The sequence below is a fragment of the Dermacentor variabilis genome, chromosome 3 (genome assembly GCF_050947875.1).
Source record: "Dermacentor variabilis isolate Ectoservices chromosome 3, ASM5094787v1, whole genome shotgun sequence".
NCBI lineage: Eukaryota > Metazoa > Arthropoda > Arachnida > Ixodida > Ixodidae > Dermacentor > Dermacentor variabilis.
Genome location: NC_134570.1, coordinates 84,069,743 through 84,092,870, shown reverse-complemented (window position 1 = coordinate 84,092,870; position 23,128 = coordinate 84,069,743). Strand labels below are relative to the sequence as shown.

Below are 23,128 nucleotides of genomic sequence, written 5' to 3'. Positions count from 1 at the left end.
GACCACTCGAATTGGGATCGGATTTTGCCTTTTGTCACCTACGCATACAATTCTGCCACGTAAAGGACCACTGTATGGGCACGAACCTTCGACTCTACCCCACCCGCTGGTTACGTCGGCGTCCACGACTTTTTCCCGAGCAGCTGCATACGATGAAGAAAGTCGCCAGCTCGCTCGTTCGTTCAGATCCCAGGACCAGTGGCTCCAAAAGCATCGCATTATATATACATTAACTACAACTACGTGCTTTGCTCCCGGCTCGCTGGTCTGGTTTTGGGTGCCTTCTACCACCCCAAGCTGCTCTTCAAGTACCACGGTCCCTATTGATTATTGAAACAAACCATTCCCAGCTAACAACTTAATCGAGTCGATGGAAGCGTCCCCCTCTCCCGCCTCAAGGAGTGTCGTGACCCCCCTGTACTCTACTGTCCCTAGGTCGCCCGGATGACTACTCTTTCGGTGGGGAGTGAGTGATAGAATAAACCAGTCGAAGCATGGCTTCGCCATGCTTCAACTGGTTTATTTCAGCCTACCATAGCAAAGCTACAAGTGCTGCTAGACATCATCATCATCATCATCGGCCTGGTTGCGCCCACTGCAGGGCAAAGGCCTCTCCAATGCTTCTCCAACTACCTCGGTCATGCGCTAATTGTGGCCATGTTGTCCCTGCAAACTTCTTAATTTCATCCACCCACCTGACTTTTTGCCGTCCCCTGCTACACTTGCCTTCCCTTGGAATCCAGTCTGTAACCCTTAATGACCATCGGTTATCTTCCCTCTTCATTACATGTCCTGCCCATGCCCCCCCCCACTTCTTTTTCTTGATTTCAACTAAGATGTCATTAACCCGCATTTGTTCCCTCACGTAATCTGCTCTTTTCTGATCTCTTAACGTTAAACCTATCATTCGTCTTTCCATAGATCGTTGCGTCGTCCTCAATTTTAGTAGAACCCTTTTCGTAAGTCTCGAGGTTTCGGCCCCGTACGTGAGTACTGGTAACACACAGCTGTTAAGACTGGTAAGAGTGGCAAGACTGTTAAGACTGGTACTACACAGCTCGCTCATCTGCAGAGGTGCTGAACAAGAGAGAGCCATCTGCAAATGGCAAATTTAAATATAAATATAAATATAATTAATTTAAATATGAAAAAATCAGTAGCGTAAGTTTTTCCCGAAAATTATCAAAATTTCAGCACCGATATAACATCAATGGCACGCTTATCGACATACAGTCGGAAAACAAGTATCTAGGAGTCAATTTCACCGAATCACTCTATTGACATAAACAGCTTGACACTCTCGTAGCAAATGCTAGTAGGATATTATATTTTATTCGCAGGACTTTTAAACAGGAAACGCACGAATTTAACGAAGCTTTATACTTCTTACACGTCAGAACAATACTTGATTATACTTGTGTAATATGGGATCCCTATCAAGATTACCTTAATAATGGACTGAAAAAGCTACAGAATCAAGCAGTAAGGTTTGTTTGTAATAATTACAGCCCGCACTCTAGCGTTTCTGAAATGAAGGCCACTTTAGGATGGCATCTCCTACATATGCGTAGGCAGAAGTTAAGGCTCAAACTATTGCACCGAATATATAACAGTCAGACAGGTATCCATCACTATAACTATCTTCTGGAACCAGATTACATATCGACTCGCTGTGATAACAACAAAAAGATATCAGCCTATAACTGCAGAACAAACACTTTTTACTGCTCTTTTTCCCCCATAATAATTAGACAATGGAACAGTTTATGAAATGATATAGTAATTTTGTCAAATAACGATCTGTTCTATTCTATGCAGTGACGGCGTTCTTGTAAAAAAAATTATGTGCTATATATCTTGAAAGCTGTTTGTTTTACATTACTTGATGTCTTTCTCTAAATGCTGTTGTTGTGCTTATGTTTGTGAGTATATCTGTCCAAAAGTTTTTCTGTATTACTGGTTATATTTTGCCCCCCTACGTAATGCATTCATGGCAATGTAGGTAAGCTACTCTGTAAACAAATAAAATAAAAAAACTTAATCTCATTTTCTAACCTCCAGGTTTATGCCAGATATGTTAGTCAACTGAGAAAGCTATCACAGAACTTTTCTTTCAAAGAATTTATGTTAGCTCCCAGTCATGATTTGCTAATGCCTGCTTTCTGGGCTCCAACTAATTTCGTTATGTAGACTTTCTTTTCCTGATATGTGTCTTCTGTGGCTTCTTGGCCTAGATAAACACTGTTTGGAAAAACCGAGATGTAGACTGCGAATCGCCAACTAGAGTTCCTTCGCTAGGCAATTGCATAGCATCACTTTTTTTCGTATTAATCTTGAAACAACGTTTAACCCGTTGTCTACTAACTTCTTGCACCTCATCTTCAGAGATGCTGAATAAGAGAAAGTCATCTACAAATGGCAGGTTCCTAAGCAGTTTTCGGTCGAGCGAAATATATAATCGTTCTCATTCTAACCGCGACAGCAGTGCGCAGCATACCGTGACCCGCATTAGGAGGCTGTGTCTCCTTCCAAGACTCCACTCTTACCTTTATTCGACTTCTTCAGGCGAATGCAGGGAAAATAATTCGTCGTTTGAAGAATCTGTACGTCTCAGCCAAATATATATTTCTTGATTTCAATCTGTTGAGAGGTAAACACGGCCGGAGAAAGACTGCTCCTAGTGTTTACTTCTAATCTTTGCCTTACGGCTGTCGAATGATTATACGTGCGAAATTTTTTTACCTCATCCTACCAGCCATTTATGTCCCTCCTTTTTTCCTTTACTTAATATATAAACTAGGTTAACTTGCACAAAACAAAAGAAATTGCGCCAAAACATTTCAAAAAGAACTACTTTGGCACTAGGTGGCCACGATAACAGCTACGGGAATAATCACAAGTATTGCCAACAGAATGATTTATTATGAGCTACAATTAGCAACAGCACATTCTAATCAATCTATCAGAACAGTGGCATTGTGCTGAGATGCAAAAAAGAAGACCTTGCATATAAATTTACAGGAATTCCCAGCAAAAGCGACTTGCAATTCGTACGCACACAGAGCAATGGGAAGTCTGAATTTCCCTTATCTCAAGAGGCTCCTTGCGCAAGCACCAGCATTGGTAGCAAACCGTCCTATATCATGAACATATCCGGAAATTCCCGCTAAACACTGAGTCAACTACAGCTAGAATGCCCGATATAATTGAATGCATGTGTGGAGATGCAGGAAATAATAAATAGAGACAGGTCGGCTAGCCACGGCTTCCGCATAAGTGCCTTGTTAATTACGACAGAGTACCATCGCTAGAATGCATGGCATTTTTTAAAATACGTTGTGGAATGTCGTCACCTTGCAAAGCAGGTAGTTATTCCTTGCACTTGAGTTCCTTAGGTGCACCATATGCGCGTAATATGTTGACTGCGAACCAGTTTCCACCTATTCCATCGGTTGTTTTTATTTTATTATGTTTTATTGGTTTTAATATTCTTACTGCATTATTTATATCTCCGTGAAAACACTTCAGCCATAAACGCGCTTACAGGTACCGCTGCCACCTACGCTGCTGCTCCTGAAGTTATTCTTTACGCACTTGCATTTGCCAGTGCATCCGATATCGGTTCCATTGCTGTAAATGTAGCACTGAAAAAAATAAAAAAAACAACATTATTTTAAACCTCAGCTATCAAATTCAGGTTTGACGAACCCCTACAAAAATGCTATTGACTCAGCTTATTGAGTGTAATTTCACAGCGTTTTAGCTCACGCAAGGATCATAGCTCGATAGTTTCAAAGCTTCATTTGTCTAGCTTAACCGCCGGAGGCACATAGGCCAATCAGCCGAGTAATTATCGATGTATCTTAACTGTTCTACTTTATTTGGGGCTTTGAAACAGTAATAAAGCATTTTTCAAAGGTATATTTCTCACAGTCCATATGGTATTTTCTAGGACATATGTGTCCCTACGTACGTTAAGGGAGCCGAACATTTACGTGGGCTTCTTAGCTGCTTCCACCATAAAACTCCCTGAAGCAATTTCTCGCGGTAGAGAAGCACAAATGAACATTGCAAATGTTGCAGCAGCTAACTACACGGTTTTCGGGCTTGAGTTGGAACAATTCGTGCACCTCTTTCGAGAGGGAACTTTTGCAATTTGGTGCAGGCGAGTTTCTTTTCTTGCGCACATTCTAATGCACCTGCGTATCGGCTCAAGACCTGTTCTCCGCTCTTGCCTGGCAGTACTGCAGAGATGTCAGATGGGCATAGTAGGCACGTCATATTGCAGTTTGACGTACATGATGTAGACATTGTTTGTTCCATTGTCCAGGAATCCAAACTTTCGAATGTAGTATTTTATTTTTGACTTTCGGTCCACTTCGTAATTTACCTTTGAGCTGACAGGACTTGAGTACAAAGGCCTTGATTATTTTGCGTATTTTATGAAGATGTTCTCGTTTTGCTCAGCATAGCGAATTCTTTTGTTTACAAACATTTTTACGAAGCTCTCCAACTTCATAACAACATAAAATAGTTGGGCCATGTAAACACTGGTGACGTTAGTTACGTTGGCCAGGCGGCAGAACTTCGGTGTCGTACGCCGAGCTTTCAAATCTTCATATGTACGGCAGCGCCGAATGACATCACTCACAGACTTCAGACTGTCTTTTCCGATGAGGAACTGGTACACGTCCTCGGCGATGACTTTTAAAAGATGACCACCTTTGTGCGTTTTTGTAATCTAAGGGTCCAGGGCACAAAAAGCAAATTATCGCATTTCAGTTTGCCCTTATTATCTATGATTCGTAAGCTCCGTTGAAGACCAGCTTAGAGGACGTGTATGAATAGGCCGCCTTTTGCAGCTATGCAGTACTGTGTCCGTTTTATCAAATCTTCAGTGGCTTTTCTGATGACCGACGTCGGAATTCTACGGCAGACATCTGTTATCCTTGCCTTGAACTAATCTGACTCCCGTCTCGATCTTTCCATAACCACGATTTTTCCATAAACCCAAGGAAAGACATCAAGTGGGTAGAGGTCAGGTGACCTAGCCGCCCAATTTACAGAGACCATACCTTCCAATCTATTGCGCATGAAAAGTCGCTTCCAGCCAGTTTCGTGTTCGGCTGCTGCTGTGGGCTGGTGCTTCATCTTGCTGATACCCCAGAAATGGAAGACGTGACTGCGGGACTTCCCTGACAAGCTCATCCACCACTCCGTCAAGGATTTCGTTCACGTAACGCTGTCCAGTCAGTGTGTGATCGAGGAAGGTGGGACCGATGATAGCAGTGGCGTAATTTCTGAACCACAGATTGATCGAGCACTGATATGGGTGCTGAGTGAGATTTACCCATTGTAGAGTGGAGTCCCTCCAATACTGTGTATTATGCAAATTCACCTAGGCGTTCCTGCGAAAATTTGCTTCATCTGTGCACGTGATGCTCAGAAAGTCCGGTGACACATCGCCTTTTGTGTAGACCCAATTCGAGAAATCTTTACGATTTTACAGGTTCCCACCTTCTATGCATTGGTGCTGGTTAAAGTGTTATCAGTGAAAGGTTGTCATTTAGAATCATCCAAACTGATGACTTGGAAATCGGTATCTGGGCGGGAACGTCTCGCATGCTAGCATCAGGGTTTGAGGCAATACAGGCTAGAATATCCGTGCGCAGGTTAGGACTCAAAGATGTAGCCCTCCGCCGTTGTTTCTTGCACCTGCCGGTTTGTGTCAGGTTTCCATAATTTTTTATGATAGTCGATGCGTCTTGTATACCGCCACACTTCCATGACTGATGTATATATTTGCGGCCTTCCTCTTGTTGCCATTTGCAGATTCCAGATCAAGGATCACGCTTACCTTCTGCTCATTTGAGAAAGGCATGGCGACTGGGACTGAACAAAACGCACTTTTAGTCCTTTGCACTGACGACGGAAATTCGATTCTTTTGGGATAAGTTCTGTGGCAAAGAAATCGTGCACTTTACGATAAGTGAACATCCAAATAACACCAAACGCGACGTGTTACTTCGGCCGGGGTGCGGCACATAACGCAGTCGCTCGATCAAGATGTTTTTTTTTATTTCCTTTATTTCATTCTGGATAATTCAGATGGAGCCGGTTCGAGGGCGCCGGTTAATGATCCGGGTGGGAACACAGGCACGTGCTATTCTCCATATTTCGCGGGGTTTATTTATCAGTCGGAAAAAGATTAGTACGCAATTAGTATGTCGCTAAAGATACCGCTGTCAGATGTCCCTTGGTTGTGCTTTTATATGCCTCATTGACGCTTTGATAATTAGGATTGTACGTCTCGAGTGAGATAATAAATACAATTGCTTAACTAAATCACAGTAACGAAAAGATTACTGAAAAATACTCCACTGTACTGTAAACATTATGCACTAGGTTTTCTTCGAGTAACGCATTGCTCTTCTTTTAAATCCTGGTGCAGGTCAGTTAATTGGGACACCCTGCGTATATTTATGTCCTTTGCATGCAACTGACGATGTGGCAGTCCCTACTAAATGTTTTAAATTATTATAAATGTTTTTTACTGAGTCGTTAGCACTGCGCACTGCAAAGAGAAGCAATACTGAGACACACAACATTCGCGTGCATTCCACCCGCCATTGATAAAAGTATCTGCCGAAGGGGTCACTTAAGTCTATAGGTTTCTTTCATGGTCAAAAAAGCACGTAAAGCAACTTGAAGCGTCGTGAACATACGGCAACGTATTCATTCTCTAGACATAGGCTATCCATACCTTTAGAAATTATTTTTAATTTACTACGGCCATCTCTTTCAAAGATATAATAAACTTTGTCTTGTGTGTATATTTAAATATATTGTGTATGTGCATCGTAGTTACAGTTGTTATTTAAAACAATGTTGAAGTGAGATAATATGGATGTCGCCACCACCGCTAGTGCTTGTAATGCGCGGGTCCTCCTATAGTCAGTATTTGGAGAAATAAAGGGAAAGTGTAAATTAAAAGCCATGCACGTCCTAGCGAACTATGAGGCAGTAAGCTATAAGCCCCAGTAAAGTTTCAAGTGGAAAGGTCGACGCAAGTCAAAAGGATCTTCATCTGATGTGGGTGAAAAAGATCTGGTAACGGCACGTTTGCTGAGTTTGCAACGGGCGAGGAAGCGGGCTTCGGCATCGCCCGGATGGGGCTAAGCCCCCCCGGAAAACACCGTACCGGGCTTGGGCCCCGGAGCCCCCCAGTAGTCGTCGCCTATGCCGAACACACGCAATTCACACGGCCTGCCTGTAGAGGCAGTGTCATCCACCAGTATTTTTTTATTCTTGATTGCGATAGTGAATATGCCAGCCGTCATTTGAACGTTAACTCCTTTTCTGATATTCTGCTTAATTTTTTAGCCATTACTCCAGCGTTATCACCACGGTTTGTACCTGATTCATGTTTTTCAGTGCATTGAACAGTGCTTAGTTCGGTTATTTGCGAACAGTTGCTGAATGTGTTGATGTCTTTCTTGTCGTCATCTTCGCTTTAGCTAAACTCGGCTACTTCATAATTTTGTTACGCTTGTGCTAAAACGCTACACTCTTCCCAATTATTTCTAAGCTCTTGTACTTTTCTCAAGAGCAAATTAGTATTTATAATTCGTGAATGCATCCTTTTCGCTTGTTTTTACGCTCTGCTTTATTTTTCGTTGTATTGAAAAATGTATTGTCCCATGTTGTATCTATTTTACTGCCCATCCCTGCCTACGGCCTCGCACCAAAGTCGGCAGTACCTGTGGATTAAAATAAATTAGATGGATTCTGTGCTATAAAGAAGACATATTGCCTGGGTTGGATAATAGGAGGGAGCAGTGGGCCGACTAACTTTGGGGGCCATGAATGAGGCAGTGCAAGACGACATGCGTGGCGCGTCTTTTGAAGTCAGAGAAGCGAAGAGCGAGGTTAGTTTTGAAGAAAGACTAAGGAATATGGACGAAAAGAAATAGCCGGCTAACGTGCACAAATATCTCTACTTCAATAGCGTGGATACCGAACCAAGAGGTCGTAAGAAAGAAAGTGAGATAAACAGAGACGATAAATTGAGTGTGAAGGTATAAACAAAAAAAAGCATGGAGATTTACAAAAGCCAAGGGAAAAAATTAGGAGGAAAAATCTATATGATAACGTATAGGGGAGTGTCTTGAAATTTGATGCCCGAGCTGGCTGCCTGAGGACCAAAACACACCCGAGCAAACATTATCCACAAGATGAGCCATGTGTGTTTGCAGAAAAAAAAAGAAGCCAGCAAACGACTCGATACATCGCCATAGAATGCCAAGATATTCACCCAGCAAGGTCTATACGGAGTGTCCGCCTTCCAGAAGCCTTGGAATTTAAAGAAGGTCTAAGGAATAAGTGGTCAGTAGTGGAGATAAGAGACGATTATAGTACTGGTGAAAAAAAGCAGGGAAGACATTGATTGAGCCACAGTCATTGCAAGTGTAGTTAATGGTGCAGTGTAGTGATATGGGTGAATAAAGGGAAAATCAGACATCCACCCGTTCGTAGCAATTGCTACAAAGGAAACCCATACGGGTTCCTCGAAAGAAAAGCCTCATAGTTGAAGAAAAATTCGTCCTGGTCCGGGACTAGAACCCGGGACCACCGCCTTTCCGGGGCAGCCGCTCTACCATCTGAGCTAACCAGGCGGCCAGCAGATGGCAGGGCGAAGTCGAATTTGTCAACAACACGAAGCAAAGGCAAGAGTTTGGCGTAGTAGTTCTGCGGAAATCCGCAATGTTGAGAGAAGTAATGAATAAAGGTAAAAATCAGACATCCACCCGTTCGTAGCAATTGCTACAAAGGAAACCCATACGGGTTCCTCGAAAGAAAAGCCTCATAGTTGAAGAAAAATTCGTCCTGGTCCGGGACTCGAACCCGGGACCACCGCCTATCCGGGGCAGCCGCTCTACCATCTGAGCTAACCAGGCGGCCAGCAGATGGCAGGGCGAAGTCGAATTTGTCAACAACACGAAGCAAAGGCAAGAGTTTGGCGTAGTAGTTCTGCGGAAATCCGCAATGTTGAGAGAAGTAATGAATAAAGGTAAAAATCAGACATCCACCCGTTCGTAGCAATTGCTACAAAGGAAACCCATACGGGTTCCTCGAAAGAAAAGCCTCATAGTTGAAGAAAAATTCGTCCTGGTCCGGGACTCGAACCCGGGACCACCGCCTATCCGGGGCAGCCGCTCTACCATCTGAGCTAACCAGGCGGCCAGCAGATGGCAGGGCGAAGCCGAATTTGTCAACAACACAAAGCAAAGGCAAGAGTTTGACGTAGTAGTTCTGCGGAAACCCGCAAGGTGGAGAGAAGTAATGAATAAAGGGAAAATCAGACATCCACCCGTTCGTGTGTTAAACTCGAAAGTTAAGGTTATTATCAGATAAGCAAAAAGATTGATAGCGATGGATGTAGTAAAAACTGAATAAATCATGCGAGCTAGGTGACATCTTTCTCCAGCTTCTTTCGAAGGCCATGCGAAAAAACATTGTCATTGTCGGTGTTTTAGCTTGAACAAATTTCTACCGAAGGTAAGTATGTGCGCAAGATAAAACAAGATGTGAGCACAAGTGATATTGCAAGCCGCATGTATTGAGGAGTTTGTTGTTTCGGCCCCAACCGGCGCATAGTTACTTTTATCTCTTTCATTTCCTTTGAGTTTATCATTTATGCACTTCAATTAAAAAGTACGAATAATTTCCCTCGTGTTTTCTTTTGGCTTAATTGTTGGTTGGATTGATATGGTGGTGGCTGTAAAAGGATTGTCCGATAATTACGATACTCCCTAATGCGAAATTTGAGTGCAGCTGTACACATGCTGTGATTTCGCAATATTTTGAGGCAATGAATTTGACACAGAATTCGCCGCACCAACTGGCAGTGGACCACTGCCGTCGGCACTTTCGCAGAGAGAGAGGCAGTATGGGAAGGCTGGCATTATGAGCGGCGTCGGAGCCAGCTGCGGAAGACGGCGACAACGAATGCGCGACTGATATATTAAGGCAAAGAACTTTAGATAGAAATTACCGCACCGACTGGCATTGGGTGAGTGCGTCAGCACCTTCGCAGAGGGAGTGCCAGTAGGCAACTTTAGCATGATGAATAGCATTAGAACCTGATGTGGAAGAAGGCGACGGCAAAGGCGCAAGCAGTGGCGCGAGCTCGAAGGGGAGTACGGGAACGCTGGCATCCTGAGCGGCATTCAAGCAAGCTGTGGAAGGAGACGACTACTAATGCGCGAGCACAGGTACGAGCGGGTTCGCGCAGTTACGCCGACATTGAGCCCAAGAACGGCTGCCTAAGAACTCCGCTCTAAAATCACCCCCCCCCCCCACTTTCAATGAGCCTTCTTCTTATTTATTACGTAAAACCGGAACTTACACCGTCCGTGAACAGGCATCTGTAAAGCAAGGTGTCCTGTTTATCAAATAGTGCATTATATATAATATAATACATTATATACCATTACATTATAATTGTTTTTATAGTTTACTCTTTTTGATTTAGCGATTTTCTATGTGTCACAGGTTGAGTGCTCCTTCTTGATGAATCTTCCAGTAGGGGTCTGTGCCACAGTGAGGCAAGTGGTACGAAATACTTAAACTTTGTTTGACATATGTCGTGCTTTTATGTGCGTACAACTGTCATGGCCATTCTTCCCTCGATGAGTACCATCCATTGCATTCTCCTCGCGACATCGCTTGGTATTCGTCTCGCGTTGGTCATTTGCTTTAATTCCAGGTTTCATTTCGGCCTACCTTCTGAGCAGTGTAGTGTATAAACATAAAGATTGTGGACTTTGTAGCGGATGAAGGTAAACATTGCATGAGATTAAGCGTTACAAGGCTGAAATTAAGCAAAATAGTACGCATTGCTGTTAGTGTTAAGCAGTTAATTAACCGCTTCACTAAAACTTCGCTTCTAATGAATTCCAACTTCTGCGTTGTAGATGCATATTTTTCGGAATAGCTTGCGACGATCATTGCGTGGTAAAGGTCGCCGTATAAAGTTTTGTAGTAACAAATCTCCCTACAATCCAACGCTCATGTGTATTGAGACTAAGATGGGCCACGTTCTCCAAGTTTCTCTGGCGTCCCGCTGATCAACAAGAGATGGGGAAGTTCGTTTCCTGTTCATTGGAAAGTGTACACAGGCACAGGTGTACATTGGAAAGTTCATGGGAAAGTGTGCACAGGTATGGATTCACGTTAATCAGCTCTAGGTAACCGAAATTATTCAGGATGCAGTAGCATCTCATCTCGTTTAGAGCGTGTGTTCCTAGGCTATGTGAAACTTCAAGATGTAATCTTTAATTTAGGCAGAACGGCTCTCCTATTTTGTTTTCTTGAAAGCATTCAGGCTGCAGTAGATTGGAGCATAGGGTAACCAGATAAACCCCTCTAACATTCCCATATTTGTTTTGGTGCATCGCGCGCATAAAAACCCTTTCAAACACGGTTTGTCCGCACGGATACGCAACCTATATTTAACATAAACCTCTGCTAGACATGAATAATGTAATAATTAGGTATAAAGCATAGTGCAAAATAATCATATTTTAAGACATCCACAACACCATTTGAAGTAAGGACGGAGCTAATTTTGAGAGAAATCCGACGCTAACAATAAATCATGCCATATATTTCACATCGGTACGGATAATGTTTAAAAAAACTACTTTACGAGGTGCACTACCAGGTTGGTTGGTTAGATGCATGCTTTTTTAAGGTAAATCTCTGCTAACTAAAAATTTTATGCCATAAGTAACTTCAATACAAGGAATAATGCGAAAAAATGCGTATTTGGTGGTGCGCTACATGGTTTGAAAAAAGTATAATGGGCTATCCTTCAAAACTTGTGTTATAAACAGTTCTACCTTGCATTTGAAAGTTATATATTCGTGATTAACCAGCGGCTCTACTTGTAGCACGTATGTCAGTTCCTTTCGCAATTTGAGATACAGAGATCATTACATATAATCAATCGGTATTGCAAATAGGATTACTAGCTCGACATAACCTAAGTATTTATTGTACTGGTTAAATTTCTTCTCTGCGATCTTTGTACTATTGCTCTACAAAAATATAAAATTCTTGAAACTTGAATGAACAAGAAAGTGCAACACTAAAATCAGTTTGATTTGATAATGCTTACTTTTGAAAGTATATGTTTGTCAATGTTACAGTAAGAGCTGGAATGTCAAAACAGGAAACTGCAGCTTACACCCCCGCCCCGGTACACCAATTTGGCGCTCTTTTTCTTATACCTTTTTTCACATCTTTTTCTTATATAAGGTATCGTGGCTCAGTAAACCTTCTCGAAACATCATGAGCTTAGTATCTGGCTGTTTTAGAATGCAATGCAGTATTAGCGCTACCGGTGAAGCTACATAGACCCAAGCGGACGCTGTTAATTCATAACGTCGCAGTGGCTTAGAGTGGAAACTTCAAGGTGATGTAGCCATCCGTCTCTGTTTCTTTTTTCCCATTTGATGCCGCAATGAGCATCTTGTCACATTTAGAGTGGTTCTTCTAGTGGTTCTTCTAACAAGTAACGCTGAAATAGCTAATTATACATTCCCTTTATTGTCCAATTAAGTGCGCCGTGTCACTGCAGGGTTTAATCATGCTAGCAAACGAGCACTATATATACATATATATATATATATATATATATATATATATATATATATATATATATATATATATATATATATATGTGTGTGTGTGTGTGTGTGTGTGTGTGTGTGTGTGTGTGTGTGTGTGTGTGTGTGTGTGTGTGTGTGTGTGTGTGTGTGGATTTCGTAGTAGTTTATCATGGCTATAGTAATCGTATTTCTATATGAAAAGCTACTAGCGTACCCTAATTGAACAAGCAACATTCCATGCAAGTTAATGTGCAACAAATCGTATGTAACAGCGCTTGGTCACAGTGTAGGGGATCCTAACTTCGACATGCGAAACAATTTCGGAATGTCTCACCTGACCCCCACATTGCGCTCCACTGCTGAATTGATAGCTGCAAGAAAAGTAGAACACGAAATAAAAAACTGACATTGAGTAAGAAAAAAAAACTATTGTTTCAAGCCTCGTTTTAAGGGATAATGGGTGTTGGGGGGGGGATATCTGAGTGGGCGGAACATGAACAGAAAGGGTGTACAAACATATCTCTAGTCAACCTCGTGCGAGTTTTTCACCAAAGATGTTTAGGATACACGTATCAAGAAAAAAGCATCTTCATGCGTTTCAATAATTTCGCACCAAGGATTTCTTAAAGATAACTGAGAACGGCTATTGTATATATATCTACAGTATTATTTTTGATGTAGTGATTCATTATTAGTAAAGAAGGAGGCGATGGAGTTACCAAACTTTCAAATGCATCTCCTGTGAGTTATGGAAATTTTTTTATACTAACGCAGTATTGCCAACGTAGCAATGACAAGGTAGAGAGAGCTAACATAGCAAGTAATTATCATAATTGAACGTTTACTTGGTATGAATGCAGGAATAATACGAACACATTAAACATATATATACAAATGGACACACAGCCGATAAATTTGTGCGTACCAACAACTTATTTCTGCATGTATGGTGTATTTCTGCATGTATGGTAGAGATTATGCTTTGTGTTCTACGGAGTTAGGGAGCGTTGTTATGATAGTACAGTGATGACGTTCAATATCACGAATATATCGATTCAGATCCGTCCCACCATGGAAACCCGAAATACTTACCCTCGCTTATTCATACATATGCCGCTTCCAATCTGGCTGGTGCTCTTGAAATTCTTAGTCACGCACTTGCATTCCGACGTACATCCTGTCTCAGTTCCATTTCTGTGAAGGGAGCACTGCAAAGAAACAGGCATTTTTTTCGAAAATGTTAGCTCTCACATTCTCATGCGAAACACGCAATAAGACAAGTATTCACAGTCTCATCTTACTTTTTGCGAGAATAAAAGATGCGTAGGCTCGAAGATTACTGTGGCTGAATAAATGAAATGCATCGGCTAGTATCAACACAAGAGTGCTCATTTGTTAGAAAAACAAGGGAAAATAAGTGGTGCCATGAAAAGGGAGCTAAGAGGCACATCGTATATCTTATTTCCTTAAGCGGACTGCGCCGATGTTTCGGCATATGCCAGACCTCATTAAAAGCTGAACAAAGCAGTTTGTCTTTGAAGAAGCAAAGTATTTATCATAACTTCAGTTGCACAGATAAATATTTTAAATGCGCTGTGGAGTTTCGAAGAACAGTTGCGTCCTAACAGCGTCCGCCAACAAAGTTGAAGTCATTTTGGCTTATAGACAAACATTTATGCGCATTCTTACATAATGCGTCGCCATCCCTCTTTGGTTGTGGCGTTTTCCTGGCGAATATGAAATTGTTGGTTCTATTCCCTGCAGCCGGCACTCGCAATTATGGCAGAGTGCTCGCATTTTTGATAAAGGTTTTGTCCGCAAGGTGAATATTTGCAGATGATGGAAATTAATCAGCAATCTACCATTCCTCCGCGCACACCCTCCCCTCTCCGCTACAGCCTTTGCTCTAAAGAGGGTGTGTTGCTTTTGGATGTGAGACGTTGCAACTATATGTTGGTTATCCACACTCTATGTTTCATATTCATTTCACTTTCATATACAATTATGGTTTTCTGGAATAGGGCATTGGAAAATCAGAGTAGGCTAAGTTAAATAACAATATATTAGGAGCGCTACATCCCGCTGCATAGAAACAGGTTAATGTAGACAGTTATTCCATGGGTGTTCAAAACCATTCTAGTTGCCATTTCACAGTGACTGCGCCTCAGGCACCTTAATTCAATTGGCAAAGGGCCCTGTTTGTAAGTTCAGCAAGTCGTACTTCCCATTTGTTGACCCCGCTAGAGCAACTTTTAATTTGTGTTTGCAAAACAAGTTCAATATCATTCACCTCGCCGCCACAATACTTCACATTCGCTAAATGAAAACTGCAAAAAACACAAAAATACACACCAAGCAAATAGGCGAGATAAGATTTATCATACATATACGCTGTAAATGAGTGGGAACCACAAAAAACTTCCTGGTATGGTCGGTCATTCTGAAGGAGGTATTTCGAATATCTCACCAATGCTTCAGTTTCGTTCTCTTTACTATAAATTTAATTAGGTGCGTGACAGCGAGAATGCCTACATACCAGAGACAAATTTCCGCTGGTGTCTCCCATGCATTTAGTCCCGGCATGCGTCCTCTAACACCTAAATGTACAGTGAATCAAAACGCCAACCTGTAGCCTGGTAGGCCTTATTTGCGCACTGCATGTACAGTCAACCACATAAGGTTACAGATCATGGGATCTCGTAAAACGTTGAATTTTGGAGCAGCCTATAAAGGTAGCTAGTAAAACTGAACATCACTATGTTGTTCGTATATACTACTAGCGGCTGCAAATGCGAAGATCAGGCTCCGTTGTGAGGCTGCTTAGATATTAAGCTTTTTCTCAGACTCCTTTGTCCGTAAAATTTTGTGAACGACTGTAGCGAGCAGTGACGGAGAGACTAAATAGTACTAGATATGATAGATGTGTATTATTTATGTAATGGCCACTGTATTATGTTTCGCATCTTTGGAGCCTTCAATGCCTTCTTAAATGGGATCTTCAGCATGTTTTTCAATGCGAGCCATTTCTCCTCTAGGTCTAGCTTTGGCATACCAAAGAGATGTAGGCGACCAAAACAATACTAATATCATCCTTACTGCCCAATAAGCTGTGGGGAAACAGACAGATAACTGTTTGAACGATTTATTTAACACTGTTGCAGCACCTCAAAAAAGAAATCGGTGATATAAAAAGATTTTCATGCCAAAAAGGCGTGTCCACAAATGTAGACACAACTTGCAAAAATATTGCGTGAACTGCTCGCAGAAAATTTCTTTCTTATTTATTTTTGACGATTTCCTCAGCCGACATATAGCGCGCTTCATTGGAAGAATGATAAACCAGGATATTGGTGCTTCTTTTTTTTCGCCTGAGTGTTCCCTTCAGTTGATAGTCGGCGTTCATGTTGTCCGCTTCTCTACTCTTGTGTCCTGTCTGCACGCCTCACCTCATTGTTGTATAATGAATCCTTACCAACTAGCTCAGCTTTCTGTCAATCTAACCATGATATAAGCTTACGCGGGTGATCGAAATGTCCATTTTGGCTCCGGCGCAGTTGACTTTAAGCAATGTAGCAGATGCATCATACCTTGTTGGAATCTGTGTACAGCGAAGCTTTCCGTGAGTGCATAAGGAGCGCATAAACTTGTGTTGGTGTTTGTCCAATGTGAGGGAAAAGTTCAACCGAGCGCTTTACTCATGTTGGCGAAGAATTTAATGCACCTTTGAGCGCAACCAGCGTTATAGCGATCGAAAGAGGCAAGCTGGCTTTCTCCGCCATTTGTTTGGGGCACCTACCTCTTCTTACAGGTGCAGATACGACCGTCCATGCGATTTACAGGGGGCGTAGCGCATGCACAACGTGAGGCCATATCCTCGGGTGCCATCTCTCCCGGTTTATTCGCGGCTCTCTGGGAGGAAACAGTGCGGGACTCGCATACATTCAAATGGTAGCCAGCGAGGCAATGCCTTTGGTATTCTTTGACGGCCCACCTTCTGCTTTGCTTGGCACACTGACAAACAAATGAGTGGAATGTATAGACGCACTTCTCACTCCTCGAGATTACGAGTTGTTCCTTAAAGAAAAAGCTGCCGTAGAAACCGTGATTGTGGAACATACCGCAACCAATAACAACGAGAAGGATATGCAACATGGAGATAATGATGAAATATAGATAAAATTCGCGGTACATTTCTCTACAGGAGTGTGGCTTGACATATCAAGAATAAACCACTTTAGATCTAATAGCTCGAGATATCAAAGTTCAAAGCTCTCAAGACTTGTGCTGTTCCTTTAGGTAAATTTCCATTTGGCCACAGCATACAGCCAAAACATGATTCACGAAGTGCAGCTGGCCCGTTTAATCCACAAGACCCGGTCCTGCATGTCAATCAAATTGATCGATGCTAAACCACAGACATCTCTGTCCAATAAAACACCCTGCTTATTTGCTGGAATTCCATAGTGTGCTACCAACGTTAGGTAGCCACAGAATATTTCCTATATCACATTAGAAATCATCAATGGCCATTCACAAATGCAAGTGCACATCGTCCAGCAGACTTTGCTCAGTGCATCACTGCGTTTTCGCTACAACTTTGTTTCTATCCTAGGACCCCTCTCTTTAGTGTTCGCGTGCTCTACACTTTCACTTGGCTGCATCGCAGGTTTCTAATTTTACTAATTCGTTACGCCTCCCTTTCTAATCCACTTCTAAGTGGATACCTTAAACTCTAATGGTGGTTTGCATATGACGTTGCCTGGCGAATTAGTGTGAAGGAGTGCCAATTGTAAACCACGACGCAGCATTGCAATGTTACCGATCATTGATACCATCCCAGCTGTCCATCTTAAACAATAAAAATTACAGAAATTTCCGGTAATTCATGAATATCACCTCATTCGCTCAAATGGCTATTTTGGTTAAGATTTATACAAGAATATTCAAGAATACTAGAGGCTTAGAAGGTTACTGCGCGACTGAACATCATATTTGTTCATTTGTGAAGACATATCAGCTCGCGCCAATATGTCAAGCGCCTCCAGCGTTTAACTATATAAATATAGGAAGTAGTGTGAACTTGAAGCGACCTTGAAGAAAGAAACTGAGAATATGTGCAAATGAAAAAGTTAGAGAGTTAAAGTGCACGAACGAAATCAGCCTCAGAATGACAGAATAAATATCTGTCTGGCATCGTTAAATATGCTACAGATGGAAGTCGTGCGGTTGCACAAGCGTTTAACCACATCACGATATTTGAACAAATACTTACTTTAGCACGAGAGCAATCGCAAGAAAGGGGAGAGTTAGACACTCCGAGAAAATCATTCTAAATCAAGTTAGCTGCATTCGTACTGTAAGGTGCACGCAGGGAGATAATTTTCTAACCTACCATAAAACCGATAGTGAAACTTGTGCACTCAGGTTGTCCCTAGTATATTCAGTGACAGCTGAGATGGATTCCTATGCTGCTATTCTGCCTCAGTTTAATATTCAGCTATTCTGAAGGTTATATATTGCTTCATTGTGTTACCATTCAATAAATAACAAAAACCTAAAAACCTCGTTTCTTGCAACACGTCTCGAAATATATTAGGATTCTGTGGCGCTTTGAAGGTCTGTCTTACGACGAATGTATTTGCAAACCTATGAAAGATACGAACAATCAACTTTATTCGATCTTCAAAAATATCAGATAATCCTGTTTTTCTACCAAAGCTGTTGTCGATATTCAAAAGTTTGATATGGTTCTATAGAACATTTTAGATTCTCTGTTGTTTCATTTTAGTGCATCTGTACCTGGAGAGAATCTGAGGTAATCTCTTGTGTAAGTTTTAGGCAGAAGATCGCGGAAATGCAGGCATGTGAATATTTGAGAACCAGTGCGTAGTTGTGTTTTGTTATTGCACAATACATTGTTCTTTTCACATAGCCTTAAACAAGGCATGCGAGCATTCTTAGCATTATTATTTTTCTTTGCAGTTGACTTGTGGAGACAGGTCTGCACAAGGTTCACGTCACGAGCGACGGCCAGGAAAGGGCACGATGCTCCTCTACTCTGCAACGCAGAAAAGTACTAGGGCAGCGTTTGTCATCTCTCCAAGGCCTGCGGGCACCTGCATTGTCGATGAAGTACTCAGCGGAAGTGAGCTGCTGTGGAGAGGGCGCCCGTGGGCCGCAATTTGGGAGGCCAATCAGGGCGCATCTCAGTGACGTATGCTCGAGCAGTGACTCCACATCGGCAGTGAGAAGCGCGGTGTGCGCAGGAAATCAGCTCCAGCGCGCGAGCCGTGCCCGCCATGTTGCCCTTTAGGCGGCGGTTCCGGGAGCTTCAGCTAAGCACAACGCGCGAGCTAGGCCATGAGGTGCGGCAGACACCTCGATCCCCACTGACTGCACGAACAATTTACTGCGTATTAAAGCACAACGCTGCCAATGTGTGCTCAGATCCACATGACTGCTGTATTTCAATCCACCGGGAAGGGCTTACAGTTTCCTTTGCAAACTGAAAACTTATAGGTTGTCAAAATTGATTTTTGGTGATTGTCTCCTTACATGATAGCCAATACATAGCTTCTGCAGCTAGGGCACGATTTTGTGCGCTTTAAATATTTGCTGTAGGACAGATGGTGAGGACGACACCTAGCATTTCTGCCACCGGCTGCCAATAACCGGCTCCCAATAACGGGGTACAAGGCGCGACAGCGACGGTATGAGGACAGTCTCATCCCGAAAGTGCAATGATGTCGATTGAACGACCACGACAGTACAACTATGGCGGTGCTAACAAGAATGCACTAGCACTCTATGATGACGATAGCGTGGCGACGACAGCATGACGAATGTCGGATGACAAAGCTGGAATAATGGCGAACCATTGTCCACGACTGCATCACGACCACAAGAAAACACCTAGTGTTCCAAGATATTTGACAGCTTGGGTCATTAGGTTGGCTTAGAAGGTTTGAAGATGACGGCATGACGAGAGTAAAATATTCGGAATCTAGAGTGGCGACAATGAAACGAGCACGACGGCGTCACGAGCAGGAGCACTTACTAAGCGGCCCAAGGAGCCAACTTGGGCGGCTGGGTCGGCGTAAGAGGCTTTATGGATAGGCTCAAAACGACTGAACTAGGCAAGTAATACTATTCGCAATAATAGAAATCTATAGACACTTATTATACGACTGATTCGTGCATAAGATGTGTTGCTATGCACGAAGCCACTGGATCGAATGCCGGCCATGGTGGCCGCATTTAAATGAGGGCGATATGCGAAAAACACCCGTTTACTTAGCTTTACATATAGGTTAAAGAAACCTAGGGAGTCGGAATTATTCTGGAGTTCGATACCATGGCATGCTTCAGAATCAGGTCACTGTTTTGGCAGGTAAAAACCGCGTAATTCACGTTGGGGCACAAGAAATAAGAGCATTCTTTTAATACATATTAGGCTCATTCACACAGACGACCGACAGCGATGGAAAACGAAGTTATTCGCAATGTTACCAATCGCAACTGGTCCCGAATGGTCGCAGTTCTCGAAAAGTGACTGCTTTGGGCCAGTCGCTCACTGGTCCATTTTTCAGTCGCAAAACTACATAACCAATCAGTGGCCCGCCGTAAGTGATGTTATTCATGTCTTTTCATCCTGCGTTCCCATGCGTCGCGCCAAATACAAGGCGCTCTCGTCATGTCAGCTGTTGACTATTTGAAGGTGATACGCATGGATGGCGTTAAAAAATACCCTTAACTCTACAACAAGTTGCACCCTTTCTTCAAAGACCATAACAAGAAGGATCCCGCATGGATGGAAAGACATTGCGAGATTGGGATCATGATCGGCATCTCCCGTAACTATCACAACAAAAATCACTATACTTTGGTGTTTGTTATTAAATGTCAAAATGGAAGAGTTGTTTAGTTGGTGCCTTGTGAATGAAGGAAGAGAAGCGACGCTATACGTAGGCCGCGATGTTGTAGTAATAGGCTTCTCAGTGCTAATACGTTCCCGCTTTCGAAGAGTCCATGTGTGGTTAGAGCGACGTCGTTTCCCAGGCAAGGAATCGGATTGGAAAAAACATCGCTGCAAAATCGCGGCCCAGTGCTTGAATATGATCCGTTACTCTTTATGTTGGGAGTACACATGCCCTGCCTGGCAGCTTGACGTTCATATACCTATTTAGAACATATTTACGAATGTTTAGTGTTACTTGCACATCCAATGCGTCATGTGCGAGGCAGCGTCCTCCCATATCCCCCCCCCCTATTAATCGAATACAGCTGCGGGATAATTACAAAGAAAAATTCATCAACGTGCATGATTTTCCAGGAACTTAGCCTGAACCGTGAAGCCTCGCGGGTAACACAACAAGGTGTCTTCATTAGGGAAGGTAAAAGCGGGAAAAACTGTGATTTGCACTGCTGTATTATACGCTCTTATCAAATATATGTGAAGCAGCACAGCTATGCACATATTCTACGTTTTCCGAAATTCACATACCTGTTCTGGAAAACATAAAGGCATGTGGCAGCTAACAAACACGAGTCAAGGAAAACGACCGAAGAGGCTTCTTGATAGCGTAATTTAATTCGCGCAATATTTCGTTTCGTTTCATGTACAATTCTTTTTTTTTGCAGGAACCATTGCTGAGAAAAGTTTAGTAATCTAAGCGACATCTGTAAACGCTAGCAGCAACAGGTGCGCGACAAGTAGCGCATTGGTGCAGGGGGGTCGTTGATGTCACTATTATCAAATAGCCCAACTTCCAAGCCATGCTGGAGTTGACTAACGTCGCAGCAGACCCAGTGGTGTACTTGATTTAGCGGTCGCAATGAAATAGCTCATTTTTTGCCTAGAAACACACAGGTAAATGAAAGTCAGTTTCACAGGAGGCGGACATGCGCAGCGTGTAGTAAAGCTGGCAGCGCATGCAAAAATGGTGTTTGCACAGGCAGACAATGGACAATCATAATATTTCAGTAGATTAAAAGTTTGATCTGTACTCATCGCAGCCATGAAAGAAGATTTCTATGTATTCCTGGCTATAGGTTGCACTTCTGTAATGTCGGAAGTTCCATATTAGTAATTTTCAAAGAAAACCTCAATCTACAGGTCGTGCCATTGAAAGACTCATCTGTTTTAATTCGGTCTACATGATCAAACGCCATTATGCATGCGTGTACATCATCATCATCATCATCATCATCATCATCATCATCATCATCATCATCATCATCATCATCATCATCATCATCATCATCATCATCATCATCATCAGCCTAGTTACGCCTACTGCAGGGCAAAAGCCTCTCCCATACTTCTCCAACTACCCCTGTCATGTACTAATTGTGGCCATGTTGTCCCTGAAAACGTCTTAATGTCATCCGCCTACCTAACTTTCTGCCGCTCCCTGCTACGCTTCCCTTCCCTTGGAATTAAGTCCGTAACCCTTAATGACCATCGGTTATCTTCCCTCCTCATTACATGTCCAGCCCATGCCCATTTCTTTTTCTTGATTTCAACTAAGATGTCATTTACCCGCGTTTGTTGCCTCACCCAATCTGCTCTTTTCTTATCCCTTAACGTTACACCCATCATTCTTCTTTCCATAGCTCGTTGCGTCGTCCGCAATTTCAGCAGAACCCTTTTCGTAAGCCTCCAGGTTTCTGCCCCATATGTGAGTACTGGTAACAGACAGCTGTTATACACTTTCCTTTTGAGGGATAGTGGCAACCTGCTGTTCATGATTTGAGAATGCCTGCCAAACACACCCCAGCCCATTCTTATTCTTCGGGTTATTTCAGTCTCATGATCCGGATCCGTGGTCACTACCTGCCCTAAGTAGATGTATTCCCTTAGCACTTCCAGTGCCTCGCTACCTATCTTAAACTGCTTTTCTCTTCCGAGACTGTTGAACATTACTGTAGTTTTCTGCAGATTAATTTTCAGACCCACCCTTCTGCTTTGCCTCTCCAGGTCAGTGAGCATGCATTGCAATTGGTCCCCTGAGTTACTAAGCAAGGCAATATCATCAGCGAATCGCAAGTTGCTAAGGTATACTCCATCAACTTTTATCCGCAATTCTTCCCACTCCAGGTCTCTGAACACCTCCTGTAAACATGCTGTGAATAGCATTGGAGAGATCGTATCTCCCTGTCTGACACCTTTCATTATTGGGATTTTGTTGCTTTCTTTGTGGAGGACTACGGTGGCTGTGGAGCCGCTATAGATATCTGCCAGTATTTTTACATATGGCTCATCTACACCCTGATTCCTTAATGCCTCCATGACTGCTGAGGTTTCGACTGAATCAAAAGCTTTCTCGTAATCAATGAAAGCTATATGTAAGGGTTGGTTACATTCTGCACATTTCTCTATCACTTTATTGATAGTCTGAATATCGTCTATTGTTGAGTAGCCTTTACGGAATCCTGCCTGGTCCTTTGGTTGA

At 42.7% G+C, this 23,128-nt stretch overlaps 1 protein-coding gene across 1 annotated transcript in view; it reads right to left on the bottom strand.

Annotated features, from left to right (window-relative positions):
• Window positions 1–4,211: 4,211 nt before the first annotated feature.
• The window catches only part of LOC142574587 (uncharacterized), an 83,658-nt gene continuing 64,741 nt past the window's right edge, over window positions 4,212–23,128 (bottom strand). The window contains exons 6-9 of the mRNA XM_075683637.1: window positions 13,767–13,882; window positions 13,009–13,045; window positions 4,652–4,741; window positions 4,212–4,244 (exon numbers count right to left, since the gene is read on the bottom strand). Coding sequence (XP_075539752.1) covers window positions 4,212–4,244; window positions 4,652–4,741; window positions 13,009–13,045; window positions 13,767–13,882 — 276 coding nt within the window. The remainder of the gene's footprint in view (window positions 4,245–4,651; window positions 4,742–13,008; window positions 13,046–13,766; window positions 13,883–23,128) is intronic.